Source organism: Phyllobates terribilis, unplaced genomic scaffold, assembly GCF_046119375.1.
Source record: "Phyllobates terribilis strain yellow unplaced genomic scaffold, ASM4611937v1 Scaffold_4__5_contigs__length_816908805, whole genome shotgun sequence".
Taxonomy (NCBI): Eukaryota; Metazoa; Chordata; class Amphibia; order Anura; family Dendrobatidae; genus Phyllobates; species Phyllobates terribilis.
The window spans coordinates 133,654,463-133,672,825 of record NW_027362764.1 but is presented as its reverse complement, the minus strand read 5'-3'; the positions used below and the strand labels follow the sequence as shown (position 1 = coordinate 133,672,825).

The window sequence follows — 18,363 nt, the reverse complement described above, 5'->3', positions numbered from 1 at the left end:
GATTGCAATTCCCAATTCGATTGGCGTTTGCAATCACTATCAACAAAGCTCAGGGCCTATCTTTAGACTTGTACAGTTTCGATCTAGACACGGATTGCTTCTCCCATGGATAATTATACGCTGCGTGTTCTAGAGTCGGCAAACCAGACAATCTCTATATCTACACAGACAACGGAACAACTAAAAATATTGTATACCCACAAGAATTGTGAAATTAAATATTTTAGAAACGTGCGCTATTTTCTTTTCCATTTAACCAGACTGAGCCACAGCAACTCTGTGAAGCTAGTTCAAAAATAAGGAACTAAAAAAAACCCCAAACCCATATTTGATATTGCAAAGTCCGTAAAAGTCCAATCTATGAAAACATAAAATTAATTAAGGCATATGGTAAAAGGTCGGAAAGGTAATTGGTACCGAAATGCCAGAATTGCTAATTTTTGGTCAACTCCCTTAAACAGTGCAATCAAAATACCTTATGTACCCCCAAAAATGGTTTGAATAAAAACAGAATTGGCGACACAAGACAATTTTTATTTTTTTACAAAGTTCTTTTTTTTAATCACTTGGAATTTTCTGCCCGTTTTTCAGTATGATATGGTAAAAGTAAATGGTGTCATTCATAACTACAACTCGTCCCGCAATATACAGGCCCTTGCGTGTTTTTTTCAACGGAAAAATAAAAAGGTAATGACTCTTGCAATAAGGAGAAGGAAAAAAATGAAAGTGCGAAAATTATGAAAAATAAAAAATGGCCAGGTCATGAAGGGGTTAAGCAAAAGTTAGAAAATTGTGTAAAGATGTGAAAAAAAGTTGATGTTCAGCAGGAGCCGCTGAGCTACATGAGGCGCTGGTCCAGTGTATGGTCTCATTGTCCACAGACTGGAAGGATTATTAAAACTGCCCCAAAATAAAATATCTAATGCACCTGAGGTCAGAGTACAGGAATTTCCCAGTACATTCCTCTGTGACTGACTGTCCACAGAGCAGCGGCTGCGGGGAAGCTGTGCACATCAGGACCAGAGCGGCGCTCAGCCTCACCACAGCTGCCACACGCAAGATGGCGGCCTGGACTGGACGCCGGCGCGTAGTGACGTCATGCGGCCCTGGGCACGGCAGGCCGGGCAGGGGAAAGGCAAAGTTTGGCAATGTGTGGAGTGCAGAAGAAGAAGTGAGAGTGTGACACCGGGGAGGGGGCGAGCACCGAACGGCGACCTCCGGTAATCACCGACACCAGTTCTTCTCCAAACACGTCCCGGATCATTACCCCTCTGCATTCACAAACAGTGAGAGCTGCTGAGCCCGGTAATCAGCTCGGAATAATCCCCCTCTACGGAGGCGACAGTCATGACTGAGCCGGACCCCAGCGCCCTGCCATGGTCCATCAACCGGGACGACTATGAGCTGAAGGAGGTGATCGGTGAGTGGCGGCTCCGGTGTGTGCAGGGGGCGGTGTGCACGGGGCGGCATGGCCTGCTCATCCAGCTGCCGAGATCCCCCGACACCCCACCATTATCACTATCATCACATCTGCAGATCAGGCCACCCAGCGATCGGCAGCAGCCTGCATCTGTCACACCGACCAGCGATCATGGCACTGCTACATGTGTAGTCATAGCACAGTCGAGCTGGAGCTGTCAGTGTGCGGTCAGTGTGCCGGCCTGTGCCCTGCCGGCCTGGGGAGGACAGAGCTGCTGGAAGGGGCCGCACAGGTGGATGTGTGCGGGGGTCACTGGGGGGAGCACAGGCCAAAATCTATCACATCTACTGCATCTATCTATAATAATTATCTATCATGTGTCTGTCTGTGTCTGATATCGTCTCTACCTGTCTATCCCATAACTAGTATCTGATGGCTATCATATGGCTGTCATCTACTATATCTGGTATCTGCTCTATTATTTCTCTCATATCTACTGTATTCACTGTTTCTGTAATCTGTCATCTATTCTATCATATATATCTCTGTCGCTCTCTGCCTCTCTCTTTTCCTCTGCCTCTCTCTTTGCCTCTGCCTCTCTCTTTGCCTCTGCCTCTCTCTTTGCCTCTGCCTCTCTCTTTGCCTCTGCCTCTCTCTTTGCCTCTCTCTCTCTCTCTTTGCCTCTCTCTCTCTTTGCCTCTCTCTCTCTTTGCCTCTCTCTCTCTTTGCCTCTCTCTCTCTTTGCCTCTCTCTCTCTCTCTTTGCCTCTCTCTCTCTCTCTTTGCCTCTCTCTCTCTTTGCCTCTCTCTCTCTCTCTTTGCCTCTCTCTCTCTCTCTTTGCCTCTCTCTCTCTCTCTTTGCCTCTCTCTCTCTCTCTTTGCCTCTCTCTCTCTCTTTGCCTCTCTCTCTCTCTTTGCCTCTCTCTCTCTCTCTTTGCCTCTCTCTCTCTCTCTTTGCCTCTCTCTCTCTGCCTCTCTCTCTCTCTCTGCCTCTCTCTCTCTCTTTGCCTCTCTCTCTCTTTGCCTCTCTCTCTCTTTGCCTCTCTCTCTCTTTGCCTCTCTCTCTCTTTGCCTCTCTCTCTCTTTGCCTCTCTCTCTCTTTGCCTCTCTCTCTCTTTGCCTCTCTCTCTCTTTGCCTCTCTCTCTCTTTGCCTCTCTCTCTCTTTGCCTCTCTCTCTCTTTGCCTCTCTCTCTCTCTCTTTGCCTCTCTCTCTCTTTGCCTCTCTCTCTCTTTGCCTCTCTCTCTCTTTGCCTCTCTCTCTCTCTTTGCCTCTCTCTCTCTCTTTGCCTCTCTCTCTCTCTTTGCCTCTCTCTCTCTCTTTGCCTCTCTCTCTTTGCCTCTCTCTCTCTCTTTGCCTCTCTCTCTCTCTTTGCCTCTCTCTCTCTCTTTGCCTCTCTCTCTCTCTTTGCCTCTCTCTCTCTCTTTGCCTCTCTCTCTTTGCCTCTCTCTCTTTGCCTCTCTCTCTTTGCCTCTCTCTCTTTGCCTCTCTCTCTCTGCCTCTCTCTCTCTCTCTTTGCCTCTCTCTCTCTCTCTTTGCCTCTCTCTCTCTCTCTTTGCCTCTCTCTCTCTCTCTTTGCCTCTCTCTCTCTCTTTGCCTCTCTCTCTCTTTGCCTCTCTCTCTCTCTCTTTGCCTCTCTCTCTCTCTCTTTGCCCCTCTCTCTCTTTGCCTCTCTCTCTCTCTCTTTGCCCCTCTCTCTCTTTGCCCCTCTCTCTCTCTCTTTGCCTCTCTCTCTCTCTCTTTGCCTCTCTCTCTCTCTTTGCCCCTCTCTCTCTTTGCCCCTCTCTCTCTTTGCCCCTCTCTCTCTTTGCCCCTCTCTCTCTTTGCCCCTCTCTCTCTTTGCCCCTCTCTCTCTTTGCCCCTCTCTCTCTTTGCCCCTCTCTCTCTTTGCCCCTCTCTCTTTGCCCCTCTCTCTCTTTGCCCCTCTCTCTCTTTGCCCCTCTCTCTCTTTGCCCCTCTCTCTCTTTGCCCCTCTCTCTCTTTGCCCCTCTCTCTCTTTGCCTCTCTCTCGCGCTCTCTTTGCCTCTCTCTCGCGCTCTCTTTGCCTCTCTCTCGCGCTCTCTTTGCCTCTCTCTCGCGCTCTCTTTGCCTCTCTCTCGCGCTCTCTTTGCCTCTCTCTCGCGCTCTCTTTGCCTCTCTCTCGCGCTCTCTTTGCCTCTCTCTCGCGCTCTCTTTGCCTCTCTCTCGCGCTCTCTTTGCCTCTCTCTCGCGCTCTCTTTGCCTCTCTCTCTCGCGCTCTCTTTGCCTCTCTCTCGCGCTCTCTTTGCCTCTCGCGCTCTCTTTGCCTCTCTCTCTCTCTCTTTGCCTCTCTCTCTCTCTTTGCCTCTCTCTCTCTCTTTGCCTCTCTCTCTCTTTGCCTCTCTCTCTCTCTTTGCCTCTCTCTCTCTCTGTCTCTCTGCCTCTCTGCCTCTCTCTCTCTGTCTCTCTGCCTCTCTGCCTCTCTCTCTGTCTCTCTGCCTCTCTCTCTCTGTCTCTCTGCCTCTCTCTCTCTGTCTCTCTGCCTCTCTCTCTCTGTCTCTCTGCCTCTCTCTGTCTCTTTGCCTCTCTCTGTCTCTTTGCCTCTCTCTGTCTCTTTGCCTCTCTCTGTCTCTTTGCCTCTCTCTCTCTCTTTGCCTCTCTCTCTTTGCCTCTCTCTCTCTCTTTGCCTCTCTCTCTCTCTCTTTGCCTCTCTCTCTCTCTCTTTGCCTCTCTCTCTCTCTCTTTGCCTCTCTCTCTCTCTCTTTGCCTCTCTCTCTCTCTCTTTGCCTCTCTCTCTCTCTCTTTGCCTCTCTCTCTCTTTGCCTCTCTCTCTCTCTCTTTGCCTCTCTCTCTCTCTCTTTGCCTCTCTCTCTCTCTCTTTGCCTCTCTCTCTCTCTCTTTGCCTCTCTCTTTGCCTCTCTCTCTCTCTTTGCCTCTCTCTCTCTCTCTGCCTCTCTCTCTCTCTTTGCCTCTCTGCCTCTCTCTCTCTCTTTGCCTCTCTGCCTCTCTCTCTCTCTTTGCCTCTCTGCCTCTCTCTCTCTCTTTGCCTCTCTGCCTCTCTCTCTCTTTGCCTCTCTGCCTCTCTCTCTCTTTGCCTCTCTGCCTCTCTCTCTCTCTCTTTGCCTCTCTGCCTCTCTCTCTCTCTCTTTGCCTCTCTGCCTCTCTCTCTCTCTCTTTGCCTCTCTGCCTCTCTCTCTCTCTCTTTGCCTCTCTGCCTCTCTCTCTCTCTCTCTCTTTGCCTCTCTGCCTCTCTCTCTCTCTCTCTCTTTGCCTCTCTGCCTCTCTCTCTCTCTCTCTCTTTGCCTCTCTGCCTCTCTCTCTCTCTCTCTTTGCCTCTCTGCCTCTCTCTCTCTCTCTTTGCCTCTCTGCCTCTCTCTCTCTCTCTTTGCCTCTCTGCCTCTCTCTCTCTCTCTTTGCCTCTCTGCCTCTCTCTCTCTCTGCCTCTCTCTCTGCCTCTCTCTCTCTCTGCCTCTCTCTCTGCCTCTCTCTCTCTCTTTGCCTCTCTGCCTCTCTCTCTCTCTCTCTTTGCCTCTCTGCCTCTCTCTCTCTCTTTGCCTCTCTGCCTCTCTCTCTCTCTCTCTCTCTCTTTGCCTCTCTGCCTCTCTCTCTCTCTCTCTCTTTGTCTCTCTCTCTCTCTTTGTCTCTCTCTCTCTCTTTGCCTCTCTCTCTTTGCCTCTCTCTCTTTGTCTCTCTCTCTTTGTCTCTCTCTCTTTGCCTCTCTCTCTCTCTCTCTTTGCCTCTCTCTCTCTCTCTTTGCCTCTCTTTTTGCCTCTCTCTCTCTCTCTCTCTCTTTGCCTCTCTCTCTCTCTTTGCCTCTCTGCCTCTCTCCTATAGACCATTGGCTCGGTCCGCAGCTCTGCACATGGAGGTCCAGCACAGTCTTCTGCTGAATGCAGCCCCCGGTTTTCGGCACAGGCTCAGATTAGGCTGTAGCTGCGCAGCCATGGTTTGTTCACCTAAAAACATCTTGTACAATTTTGTTTGGAACTTTCCGTCACCTGAATATTGTAAATTTGCCATTTGGCTGGAAAAAAAAAAAAAAGTACAACCATCATATTACAGTTAAACTGGAGCAACTCTGCAGGTTGTGATGACAAAGTTGCTTCCATATTGTAAGCAGAAATACAGGAGGTCGGGTTACTGGCGACTCATGTTGTGGTCGCTTTATGTTATGTGCTGCAAAACAACCTCTCTGACAACTATCAGATTTTGTGTCTGATTAGATGGGGCTATAGGACCACGTTGGCAGCAGCACAGACTGCGCGGCCTCGATCGCCGTGTGTCGTAGATGCCAGTGCGCCCTCATGTACGAGGAGGAGATTCCTACCCCATACAGCTGTTCTTACAATATCTTACTAATCGTTGTGGGTTTTTGGTAGATTTTGGTGTATGTTTCTGATCTTGTTGCTCTTTACCTTTGTCTCACTGACGTAGTTGTGTTTAGTTAATAATTGCTCCTTTGGTCATGCTTACCTGTTAATTATCATTCCCTCCGTCCCTCCCCCATACTTTACACTGCAGCTCCATATGCATAGATTGGCTTCTTTGTATAAGCACAAGCCCTCCTGGAAGACAGTGTGTGGAGCGCTGCTCTCTATTACAGAAGGGTCGAAATGATTATTAACCACAATAAACGGAACCACTAACAAGCAAGATTTTTAGGAAGTACCGGCATTACACTCACGGAGCCAGCTCTGACGCTAAATGGGGGGCTGTCGGGGTTTTCTGCTTCCAGCGGGATGTGCTGACAGTGTCGTTTGTACGGGCGCCATTATTTATCTCACACAAGTGCCAGTGACCAGGTTACGTGGGTGTTTTACAGAAGTCGCACTCCTTGTGGATCATAAGGTCTGTCTGGTGGGGGTCCAGGAGCTTAAATTGTGTATTATCCTTCCTATTGAGGTCAATAGAGTTGAACCATGTGTGGAGAGAACAGGGTCTCAGAGCCCTTCGTTCTTTATTATTGGGGTCCCAGCTGCTGTTTCATGTCTGATTGACAGATAAGTTCTCTGGTCTTTCCAAGCTTAGGAGTCCAGTGGGCGGTTCTAATCAGTGACCAATGGCTGTTGATCTCTGAATAGAACCCGCCCACTGGACTCCTAAGCTTGGAATGAGGAGGGAATTTAGTTAAATTGCCAAGTCTACAATACATGGAGACGTCTGGTAGCACCGCTAAGTGATGTTACAGCTGTAGTCCAAAGTAATAAATGGTGCCGCGTGCTATATTGTGGACTGCACCAGATAATTAATAGTTAAAATCAATCCCTTGTTGTTAAAACAGTGTCTCGGCGCAGCCAGGTCTCCGGCTTTGTCAGCTCGCCCTTCCCTGGAGCCACTACGGCTCTGCTGGAGAACTTTTTGAACAGGTACCAGGAAATTTTGACAGATTCCATTGACTTTAAATAAAAAAAAAAAAAAAAGTCCTGTGAGATTTCGGTATTTTTTGCCAACAAGTCTGGCGCTGAAGCCGACACTATTCATGTGGTCAAAATACCCTGAAAGTCTGACAGAAGCCCTGATGGGCTCCGTTTACCCTTTCAGGACCAGGCCTGTTTGGGCATTAAAGGGGTTTTCTGGTTTCAGAAATCTCCTGCCCTCTGTCTTTTAAAAACAAATTGTGCTTTATTCACCTTTCCTGGGTCCAGCGCTTAGTCTCCGCAGCTTCTCCCAGTGTCTATTATTACATTATGTCAACAGCACTGCAATCAATCACTAAACTAAGCGGAAGGAGTTGCTCAGAGGTGATGAACTCACTGATTGGCTGCAGCGCTGTTGAAATGACGTTAGTGTCAGCGCTGCAGGCAATAATAGACAGCGAGAACAGCAGTGGAGATTCGGCGCCGGACCCGGGGAGGGTGAGTAAAGGACAGATGTTTCTTGGCGCAGTCAGACGGCTGTATTACTCGCATCGCAATCCTCGGACTGGCTTTCGGCTCTCCTGTGAGTCCTGTGTCTCCTGTGAGTGTGACGGCATGTATTTCTATGCAGCTGTCCGGTCAGGAGAGCCGACGGCCAGTCCGAGGATTGCGATGCAAGTAATACGGCCGTCTGCCTGCGCCCTTAATACTGGGGATGGGGTTTTTCCGAAACCAGCAAACCATTTTAAAGACCAAATGTCTTTTTTTAGTTTTGTTCTCCATCATCGCCTTCACAGAGCCTTAATTCTTTTTCTATTTCTCCGTCAGTGTGGCTGACAGAGAGACTTTCTTTCTCCGGGATAAATAGTATATTTCAGTGGCAACTTGGTAATAATACTAACTTTTATTAACTGTTTCTGCAGGGATGGAAATGGAGAAGAAAAAAAAACAGCAATTCCAACATTGTATTTTACTTTATAATTTTTTTGCCATTCGCCATGCATCATATATGATATGTACAGTATAGCCCTGTTTCATGAAGACTGGTGTTTTGTTACTCCAGCGCACCCACCCAGTAAGAGATGCCAAATTCTTTAAGAGGTGCGAGGCAGCTGAAAAATGCCCCACCGTAAAAAAAATGCTGCAATCAGGGGCTTGAATATATTTCTGTTGCAATTTACACCAACCTTTTGTCGTAAATTATCAATTTTTTCCCCTGTACCCAACCCTCCCTGTTGAGCCCTGTCCATTTCCCCCCAAAATGTGTGTGTGGCTCGCCTGGACTGGCATAAAAATGCCCAAAGTGGCCAAATTTCTGCACAAGTACAAGATGACAGTTTTATTCCAGAATTCCCATGTTTATGTATTTTTCCAGTCTTTATGTATTTTTCTTCTGTGCTCCACTAGTCCATGACTTAGGCGATGTCTAATAGGAGTAGTAAGATGGTGACCATGGGAGTCATTGTTAGACCCCGGCTGCCATAGATTGCGTCGCCGGGTGATGGCTCACGGCGGCCGCCCGGTATTGTCTGGCTGTTATACATTCTCCTCTGTCAGCCCTTTATTCTCATCCTCTGACCCAGTCTCTGTCTCCTTTCTACGTATCGTTGTGATCTCTGTCTTGTATGACACCGCCATTAATATATAAATAGGCTGGATTGGTATGAAGCAGTGCCTCGCCCTTCCCACCCGTGTGTCATTGTTCCGCTTTTATCACCGTATAGTTGCGGGTAACATTACGACGTTTTCCCTGAAGAGGTAAATAATGAATTGAAGCGGGGGATCAGATAGGAAGAGGTTAATCGCTCCCAGGAATTTGCCCATGCGCTGCCCCCTGTGGTTCATCTTCATATCCCACTGTCTTATTTTCTCTGTCACATAAAGAAATCCAGCAGCCTCTCTATTGTCATATCTGTCAGTCTTGGGGAAATGTTTCCTAAGATCTCTTTCTGCTGGCAGCGGCCGGGACGCCGACAAACTCATTAATACCGAAGATCAGGCACCGTGGCACCATGTATTATTTACGAGATGGATATCGGAGTTTCTTGGTCATCTCTACATCTCGTTATGTAGATATGTTCGGCATATGCCCCGCTAAGCCACAGGTCAATATTCAGCCGAGAAGCATGAACCATCCTTGGGCCTCTGCAAAGGAAAAAAAAAAGTATAATACTTGGTGTATGTGATTTTTTTTTTTAATTTATTTTTTATAATATCGTACCCATTGGTAGACATGGACCATCGCTAAACAGTGGCACAAGTTGGAGTCTTCTTTGGTCGGCGGATGTTGGAGAAGGCTACTGACATATTTCTCCATCGGAAAGTATTAGCATCATTGGCTATCTTCAGAGCAGTTTTTTTCCCCTTCCGATTACCCCCAATTCACATACACGGTTCGGCCTTGTGTGGTCATGTGTCAACTCTGTGACCAAATGGTTTGGGCTTTGAGCTTCAACATAATCTTCTCGCCAAACATAATCTGCCAGGATCCCCTCATACCCATAAGATGGTCAGCTTGTCTTGCTGTCTACGGGCCAGAATTGGCTCATTTGCTTTTCTTTGCTTTATGTACCGTATATGTAGGTGTTGGGTATATTTATAACTAGTCAAAGCGTTGAAAGGGGTTTATTACCGCTGAGCCACTGTTCATACCCATGCATTCTCCGATGCTGTTGGCACAGGCAGCGTTCGCCCTGCCACCTCGGAGTAGTGGAGTGGCGTTGAAGCTGGACAGATTCATGAGCTTACAGGCTCTAAAGCAGGGATGTCAAACTCAAATACACAAGGGGCCAAAATTAAAAACTTGGACAAAGTCGCAGACAAACCAGTATACAGAGTAACGGGCCCCACCTAGTCGTCCCTGCAGGATAACGGGCCCCACCTAGTTGTCCCTGCAGGATAACGGGCCCCACCTAGTTGTCCCTGCAGGATAACGGGCCCCACCTAGTCGTCCCTGCAGGATAACGGGCCCCACCTAGTCGTCCCTGCAGGATAACGGGCCCCACCTAGTCGTCCCTGCAGGATAACGGGCCCCACCTAGTCGTCCCTGCAGGATAACGGGCCCCACCTAGTCGTCCCTGCAGGATAACGGGCCCCACCTAGTCGTCCCTGCAGGATAACTGGCCCCACCTAGTCGTCCCTGCAGGATAACGGGCCCCACCTAGTCGTGGTTCTGGTGTCGCGAGCCAATTAAAACCACCTTCGGCACAGATTTGGCCCACGGGCCAGAGTTTGGCATGTATGCCCTAAAGCCAAGAGCTTGCAGCCACACACTCCTTGTCTAGGAAACGAACCACCTCTGCTAGACTAGCTATGTGGCTGCCGAGTGCTGTGCTCAGCTTTTTCCCGCAGTCCCATAGAGAACGAATGGCGCAGCGGTTGGGCCTCAGATCTGCTGCTATATTTTGTAACAGGCAAAAAAGTGCCCAAGTCTACCGATCGGTGTAGGACACCCACCGATTAACAAGTTACCACTTAACATGTGGATAGGTAATAACTTGTTTTAACTAGACAACCCCCTTCATTTACTCAATCCTTTTACTCTCCAGGGAAATAAATCTCCACTCGAGCTGTCTGGCAGCCCTGGTCTTTCATTTTCAATATGTTCAGATTCTCGGGGAGATCTATGTCCGGCCCATAGATCTTAACAGCTCATTTACATATAAAAAAAAAATTGTATTTCTCTGTAATGAGACATCTGATTACAGATATCAAGGTATCATTTTAATAAACTTTCTATGACCTACAAGCCCTTATAAAAGGCTTTGGAGGGTTGATCCTACTGACAGATTCGCTTTAAAGGGAATCTGTCAGAGGGTAGGAGATCCTGATCCCAGCACGGGGTCATTTACTTTTGTTCAGTAGTCTACAGAGAGCGGTCGTCATGGTGTAGCTCCTTTAGTACGTCGTACAGTAATGAAGGAATCTGAACCAGAATGTGCCTGTCAGTAGGATTAAATAAAGCATGATGGTACAGTTGGTTGATGGCGTCGTCTATATGAACCATGTCCAGGCCCGCTCCACCTCTTTATGGATGTGATGTCTGGGCTAAATTCATCTAATTGTGCAGCAGCCAAAGTTTATTTCCAAGTAAATGTTTTCTCCTGATCATGGGGACACGAGGGTAACCAGGGAATCTACCATTAACCTGGTATGGCATGTGTTCAGGGAAATTTGTATTGCGTGGAGCATTAGTAGAAGATATTTCAAAAAGGTGGAAAGTATTTTTTATTTGAATATTGTACATTTTCATAGCTCAAATAAGAATTTTTGTGCATGTGGGATAATGTAGGCTAATGGCAGACGTGGCAATTATTACTGTATTAGGATTAGAGATGAACTATCAATTCACGCTGCCCTGGTGTGGCATCCAGTGCCTTCCTCCATGGTGGCGATCTTCTCCTCTCCGCCATCCTTGGTCCGGATTCCATGCCGCCTCAGACGCTTTCTAGGCCCCATGACACAAGTCACGTTGTTGAGTAAGGCCTAGTGACAAGGCCTCACATGATAACGCAGGGCCTAGTAAGCTGCAAAGCCGGCCAGGATGTCTTGGAGAGAGGTGAAGGCCGTGTTGCCCCTGTAGAATTAGGGTTCATTCTGCCTCGGTGAATCCATTGTAGTCAGACCACCTCAGGATCCCTATAGTTTCTCTACAATCGGAGGGGTGATACTCCTGTCAGACCGCTCCCCGTATCTCAGCTCCCTCAGACTGTGACAAGTTCATCATTGCTGGAAAATTCCCTCATGTGATACTGAGCACGATATCATCTCTACATCACTGGATCAGGCAGTAATCTCGGTCTTATACGTCAGTCGGATGACTCACACTAATATACTGTGTAAGAGGAATCCAGTATGGAGTCTCCCATGTGCAGACAGGCAGCCTCGCCTTGTGCCACAGCGTGTTCATTATGGCGGTGTTGTTGGAGTTGTGCACACAACGCTCCTGTTTAGCTGTGGTTACAATTTGTGGATTGTAGAGAGCCTCTCCGTTGGTAAATGCAGTTCACACATGCTCCCTCCCTGTTCATTCTGCTCAAAAATGGACTTAAAGGGAATGTGTTCCCAGGTTTTTGCTACCCCATATGAGCGCAGCATGATGTAGGGGCAGAGACTCCGATTCTGGTAATGTGTCACTACTGGGCTGCTTGCTGCAGTTTTGATAAAATCATCATTTTAACTGCTGCAGTTCTCTGAATACTGAGCTCTGTATAACCCCGCCCACACCACCGATTGGCTGCTTTCTGAGTACACTGTACATAGGCAGAAAGCTGCCAATCAGTGGTAGGGGCGGGGTTATACAGAGCTCCTAAGTATGGAGGACTACATGGCAGTAGGTTTACTAGTCCTCATACTGGTAAAACTGTTATTTTATCAAAACTGAAGCAATCGGCAAAGTAATTAACACATCATTGGAATCAGGGTCTCTGCCTCTATATTATGGTGCTCTCAGATTAGGTGGAAAGAAATTGGTGACAGATTCCCTTTAGGGTTCTTGCAAAAAAAAATGTGTAAAAGATGTCAATATCAAAGTAATACCAGGTGTGTGGTGACCTTGCCTGTAGTGAAGCACACACACTTTATATGGATGGGTTACTTTTCAAAGGAAAAGGGGCTTTTCATAGATTTAATCTTCAGCCCCTTTGGCATTTCTCAGAGATTTGTTGTTGGAAATTTGATATAGTTAGATCGCTTTTTAGATAATAGTACAGGTATTTTACATCACTATTTGTAAGATTAAAAAAAAAAATGCAGAAGTGGTGACGTGTTTCTATTATACGTTTCCTCTGATTGTCCCACTCCTGGTTTTGGCGTAAACGTGTGAACGTGGCCTCATAGTCAGGGGAGATATAGTGGCTGTCATCCGAACCATTGGGGACCTTTTTTTTTTTTTTTTCTAATCTTTTTGTGAAAAACTCATTTTGTTGCTGGCGTCTAGTGACCAAGTTTTTCAGACTTGTGGTGCACAAGGGCCTAGCTTATCATTTCTTAAGAATTTTTTTTTTTTTGTCTTATCTTTCTTTTTTGCTTTTGCAGATTTTTCGGCACATTAATAAAAATGGCGAACAGCGCCAGAGCTTGTACTATTTCTCTTTTGCTTTAGTTGTGCTTCTTTGTGCTTAAGATGTTGCACAATACTTTTACTCTTTCAAATATTACATGTTGGTCTTCAACTGTTCGAAACAAATGCACTAGAAATTTTGTAGCATTTCGAGAAGTCTCAAATGATGAATTAGCCAAAAATATCTGCATAATGAAACCAACATCCGTATCGGCCAGTAAACCTAAAAATGACGTGGACTGAAAAAAAACCTAGAAAAAACTGACTCCAAGCTATAACGAATTTGGCGGAAAAAAATAATTAAAACCATACGTTTACATATACTTATATACATATATTTGCATATACATTAATACCATATATAATTTCACATTTTTTTGCTGAACTATTCTCAAATATCCAAATAATACCATCTCTCCAGCAATACACTTCTCTCTACCCCCACAGACCCCAAATATTTCCCAATACCCCCTCCCATTCTACTACTCCTTGTCTCTTTTATCTACACTATGTTTTGTTATCACTGTTACAATTGTTTTAATGTGTTATGTTATCGAATATTCAAAAATGAATATATAAAAAGTAAGTGCATAAAAGTAAAACTCACCAGTCGCCGTCTTCTGCTCTTCACCGCATCTCTCTGGTGCCAATCCACCATCTTGTGACCACAGCTCCTGACTGACCGGCAGTCAGAGGGTAACGGTCACAAGCTCTCAGTGTAAGTCTATGAGGGTCTCGTTCTGGCCTCATTCAGGCTCTCATAGACTTGCATTGATTAGCGACTTCCGGCTCACCCAGCAAACTCTGGAGGGATCCAGCAGGTCACAACCTTTAGAAGACAACCCGAGCGGCGGCTGGTCAGTCCCGGCATTGCTTTACATATATGGATCATGAAATAATGCTCGTGTGAACCTGGCCTCTAATGGGGATTGAATGTGGATGTCGCTCATGCACAAGGTGGCGTAATTAGAAGATCTGAGACCGGACCAGTCCAGGGGAAGAGACGTCTTGTCGCACTAAAGATGACAAGTGGCTTCACAGTAGAGAAAAGGGAATCTGCGCATGGGGAGAACGTCCCTCTACCTGGAGGGGATGTGACTGTGGAAGATTCGTGATAATACGGTGCAGACATCGGGCGATGCTCTTATGTATTCTCCTGTAGTAAAGTGCGTGTGGTTCACTTTTCTCCGACCGAGGAGCTCCATCTTCCATGGACACGTCGGATGCTTTGCTCTGCGGTCCACCTAAGAATATTGAATACTTTTTGAAAACGCTGTGGATTAGTTAATGTATGACATTTGTTGTGGACTTGGACATTCTAAAGATGTGCCAAATTTATCAGATGGGATGAGCCACGTTGATAAATCTGGCACATTGTAAAATGATTCGGCTTAATTTGTGCCAGAAATTAGCTTTACAAATTTTGGCGATTGATATTGCATGTTGTGCCATGCCCCTTTTCATCTGTGCCAGGCTCCTATGTCAGAGCTGGCCAATCTTGGTAATATTTCCAAATGTACAGGTCCACAGTACGGGCCATGAACTTTTATTAGGCACCTGTCTAAAATTGAATGCGACAGTATAAGTGCCATATTTTCATAGACTGTACAATATCTTCAGAAATAAATGGAAATGTAGAAAGTTATATCCTCAGGATTTTTCAATTAGTAATACGACAATAAAACATTGTTTTTCAACTTCCATGTCGCAATTTCAAAGAAGAAACAGAATAAACAGCATGTGCAGCAATAAAGGCACCCCTAAATAATACTTGGTTGCACACCCTTTGGCATTGCTGACCAGGGCTGTGGAGTCCAAGTCTGTGTCCATTTTGGTGGAGTCTGAATCGGAGTCGGTATAAAATGGACCGACTCCAACTCCTAAAATATATAATAAATTGGGTGTAGTAGTTCAATGCAGTTTGTGGGGAATATTTTTTCATAAGAATTTGGGAAAGTTATGAAATGTCCTATAAATGTCTGTCCTATTCCTGATCTAAGGGTCTAGACTTTTAGCTGAGATGAATCTGTGCTACAGTAAATTTATCACTTAAACATGAGCCATGTATGAGGGAGTCGGTGTCATGGAAATTGAGGAGTCAGTCGGAGGTTTGGCTTACCGACTCTACAGTCCTGTTGCTGACAGCCTCCAAACGTTTCTTGTAGCCATCTATAAGCTTCTTGCACTTCTCAGCTGGAATTTTCTCCCACTCTTCCTTTCCAGGTTGTTCAAGCTCTTGAATGTTTGCGGGGTTCTTTTTCCCAATGGCAGATTTCAGCTCACCCCAAAGATTTTCAATGGGATTGAGGTCAAGACTCATTGCTGGCCATTTTAAAACGGTCTATTTTTTCTTTTTCAACCATTCCTGTGTACTTCTTCATGCTTTGGGTCATTGTCCTGCTAGTGGACCCATGATCTTCGACTCAAATCAAGTTTTCTTAAACCGGGTAGGACGTTTCGCTCTAAAATCTCATGATAATTCTCTGATTTCATGATTCCTGTGATTTTCTCAAGGCCTCCAGTAATGGTTGCAGCAAAGCAACCCCACAGCATTATGGATCCTCCACCATGCTTGACTGTTGGTAAGGTGTTCTTTTCCTTATAAGCTTCATTGCACCGTCTGTAAACTGTGCTTTGCATTGCCAAAAAGCTCTATTTTCATTTCATCTGTCCACAGAACATTTTCCCAGAAGGATTGTGGTTTTTCAAGGTACTCTTTGGCAAAGATCAGTCGTTCCTTTTTATGTCTTTTCTTCATCAATGGTTTCTTCCTTGGCCTTTACCCATAAATCTCTGCTTGGTTTCGTTTGTGGCGTATGGTACTTGTTGAAACGATGACCCCAGACTGTTCCAGGTTGTCCTTCAGGTCTTTGGATGTTTGATGTGGCTTTTTTTCCACCATTCGCACCAACCTTCGAAGACATCTCTTGTCAACTTTCTTCTTTCCCTCCACGTCCAGGGAGGTGCTTGACTTTTCAATGCTTTGCAATCTTCTTAATAACATTGCGCACTGTTGAAACTGGGATACCAAGATCTTTGGAGATGGCCTTATACCCTTTGGAAGTCTTGTTTGCTAATAATTGCAGTTCTGATGTCCTCAGACATCTCCTTTGTCTTCACCATTGTGACAAAGGAACAGGGCCTACCATGTGGCTATTTAAAACACTGAAGTCATCATTCATTGACTAATTCATGTCACATGGGCACCGACAATTAATCACAGGGGAATCTCTTTTGTGATTTACCACAGGTGAGACAAAATGTGATTCCATACTAAATTAATGTAAAGGGTGCCAATACCAGTGACACAGCAAGCTTTAGGTTTTTCTATTTTTCCCTTCCATTGTTGTTCGTTTTTAATTGTTTATCATTTGCTCTTTTGTACTTAACACGAGTGCTCTATCCAAAAAACTGTTTCACTTGATTCATTTTTTTCAGGAGATATTCCACATTATGTACTTAAACTACATGGGTGCTAATAACGATGAGCAGGACTGTATACTATATGCTTCTGGGGAGCGGAGCTATAAGCTATATGGATTATCTTCTATTTTTCAATGAATTTTCATGAGATAACTGCGTTAACCAGAAAAAAAATCCCGGTGAATGTTGTGGGTCCTGCTAGTGCTGCATGGCGCTGCATGCTCGCCATTCATTAATGCACACTCCCATTACTAATAAATTATATCAGCAGATACATAATGCATGAGAGAGCATGGAAAACACATTAAACCGTGTTACATAAACACATCTCCAGCACCTCGTAGCTGTAAGATGCGCCTGAGGGGACTATTGCTGTAATGCTTGTGTCAGATGGAAATGTGCAGTATATGGCCGGCTTTCTTGCCTTCCCTTTTAGTTGAGCAGTTCTTCTCTGTGTCTGTGGTGCCTGCGACAATGCTGCGTCCAGTGGAGCGTGGCATGTGTTTTGGCCATGCCTGTAGCCTCGTACGTGGAGGCCCTATACAGCTATGAGCTTGTGCAGAACTGTTGTGAATGAATCCTGACTAAATCATTAAAAATTATTTTTTTTGTAAAAGAGGGTTGAGGGGGTAAAGAATTATTTTTCCCTGCATAAAGTTTTTACGGTATATGCCCATAGTAGTATGTGCCCCATATGGCAGCACCTTACCACTCAGAGCTGTGCCATAACACTCAGATCAGGGGTGGGCAATACTTTTTCCTGAGGGGCCACATGAGAGACCGCGACTTTTGTGACACGGCAAAACAATAGGCTGATATTAATTATGCTCGTTATTAATATTAATACAATAATTATAATATGTTAATTGTGTCACTTAATATTGAGCAGAATTAAGTATGCTGACACCACCTATATACCATATGAGAATACACACAGCCCATATATACGGTATGAACCCCCACATAGTCCCTCTATATACAGTATGAGCCCCACATACACGGAGCCTACACCCAGGGCCGGCTCCAGGTTTTTCTGGGCCCCGGGCGAAAGAGTCTCAGTGGGCCCCTTTAACACATACCACGATTCATGATGCAGAGATACGGCATATATATATATATATATATATATATATATATATATATATATATATATATATATATATATATATATATATATATATATATATAGTACAATGCAAAGATTTCACTTCTTACATTACATGAGTGATATCTATTGTAAATTCCACAATAGCTCAGAAACCGGTGAATCGCTCCACACAGAATAGTGGCCCCCATATAACGCCCATACGGAATACTGGCCCACATATAACGCTTCATACGGAATACTGGCCCCCATATAAGACCCCATATGGAATACTGGCCCCCATATAAGGCCCCATAAGGAATACTGGCCCCCATATAAGGCCCCATACGGAATACTGACCCCCATATAAGGCTCCATGTGGAATACTGACCCCCATATAAGGCTCCATGCGGAATACTGACCCCCATATAAGGCTCCATGCGGAATACTGGCCCCCATATAAGGCTCCATACGGAATACTGGCCCCCATATGGAATACTGGCCCCCCATATAAGGCTCCATACGGAATACTGGCTTCCATATAAGGCTCCATACGGAATACTGGCCCCCATATAAGGCTCCATACAGAATACTGGCCCCCATATAACGCTCCATACAGGATACTGGTCCCCTTATAAAGCTCCATACAGGATACTGGCCCCCATATAACGCTCCATACAGGATACTGGTCCCCTTATAAAACTCCATACAGGATACTGGCCCCCATATAACGCTCCATACAGGATACCGGTCCCCTTATAACGCTCCATACAGGATACTGGCCCCCATATAATGCTGCATGCAGGCTGTTACCCCCCACATAATGCCCCATACAGGCTGTCCCCCCCTTATAATGCTCCATGCAGGCTGTTACCCCCCACATAATGCCCCATACAGGCCCCCCCCTTTTAATGCTCCATGCAGGCTGTTACCCCCCACATAATGCCCCATACAGGCTGCCCCCCCCCCTTATAATGCTCCATGCAGGCTGTTCCCCCCCACATAATGCCCCATACAGGCCCCCCCTTTTAATGCTCCATGCAGGCTGTTACATCCCACATA

General features: G+C 45.9%; 1 protein-coding gene across 2 annotated transcripts in view; it reads left to right on the top strand.

The window, feature by feature from the left end:
• The first annotated feature begins 1,078 nt into the window (after positions 1-1,078).
• Positions 1,079-18,363, top strand: part of OXSR1 (oxidative stress responsive kinase 1) — a 110,507-nt gene continuing 93,222 nt past the window's right edge. The window contains exon 1 of one of the 2 annotated variants that reach the window (XM_073677757.1): positions 1,079-1,220. Coding sequence is in view for 1 of the 2 variants with exons in the window: in XM_073677755.1 (XP_073533856.1) it covers positions 1,348-1,420 (73 nt within the window). In the remaining variant the exon portion in view is untranslated. Of the gene's footprint in view, positions 1,421-18,363 lie in introns of both variants that reach the window. The other variant, XM_073677755.1, reaches the window with a different exon arrangement.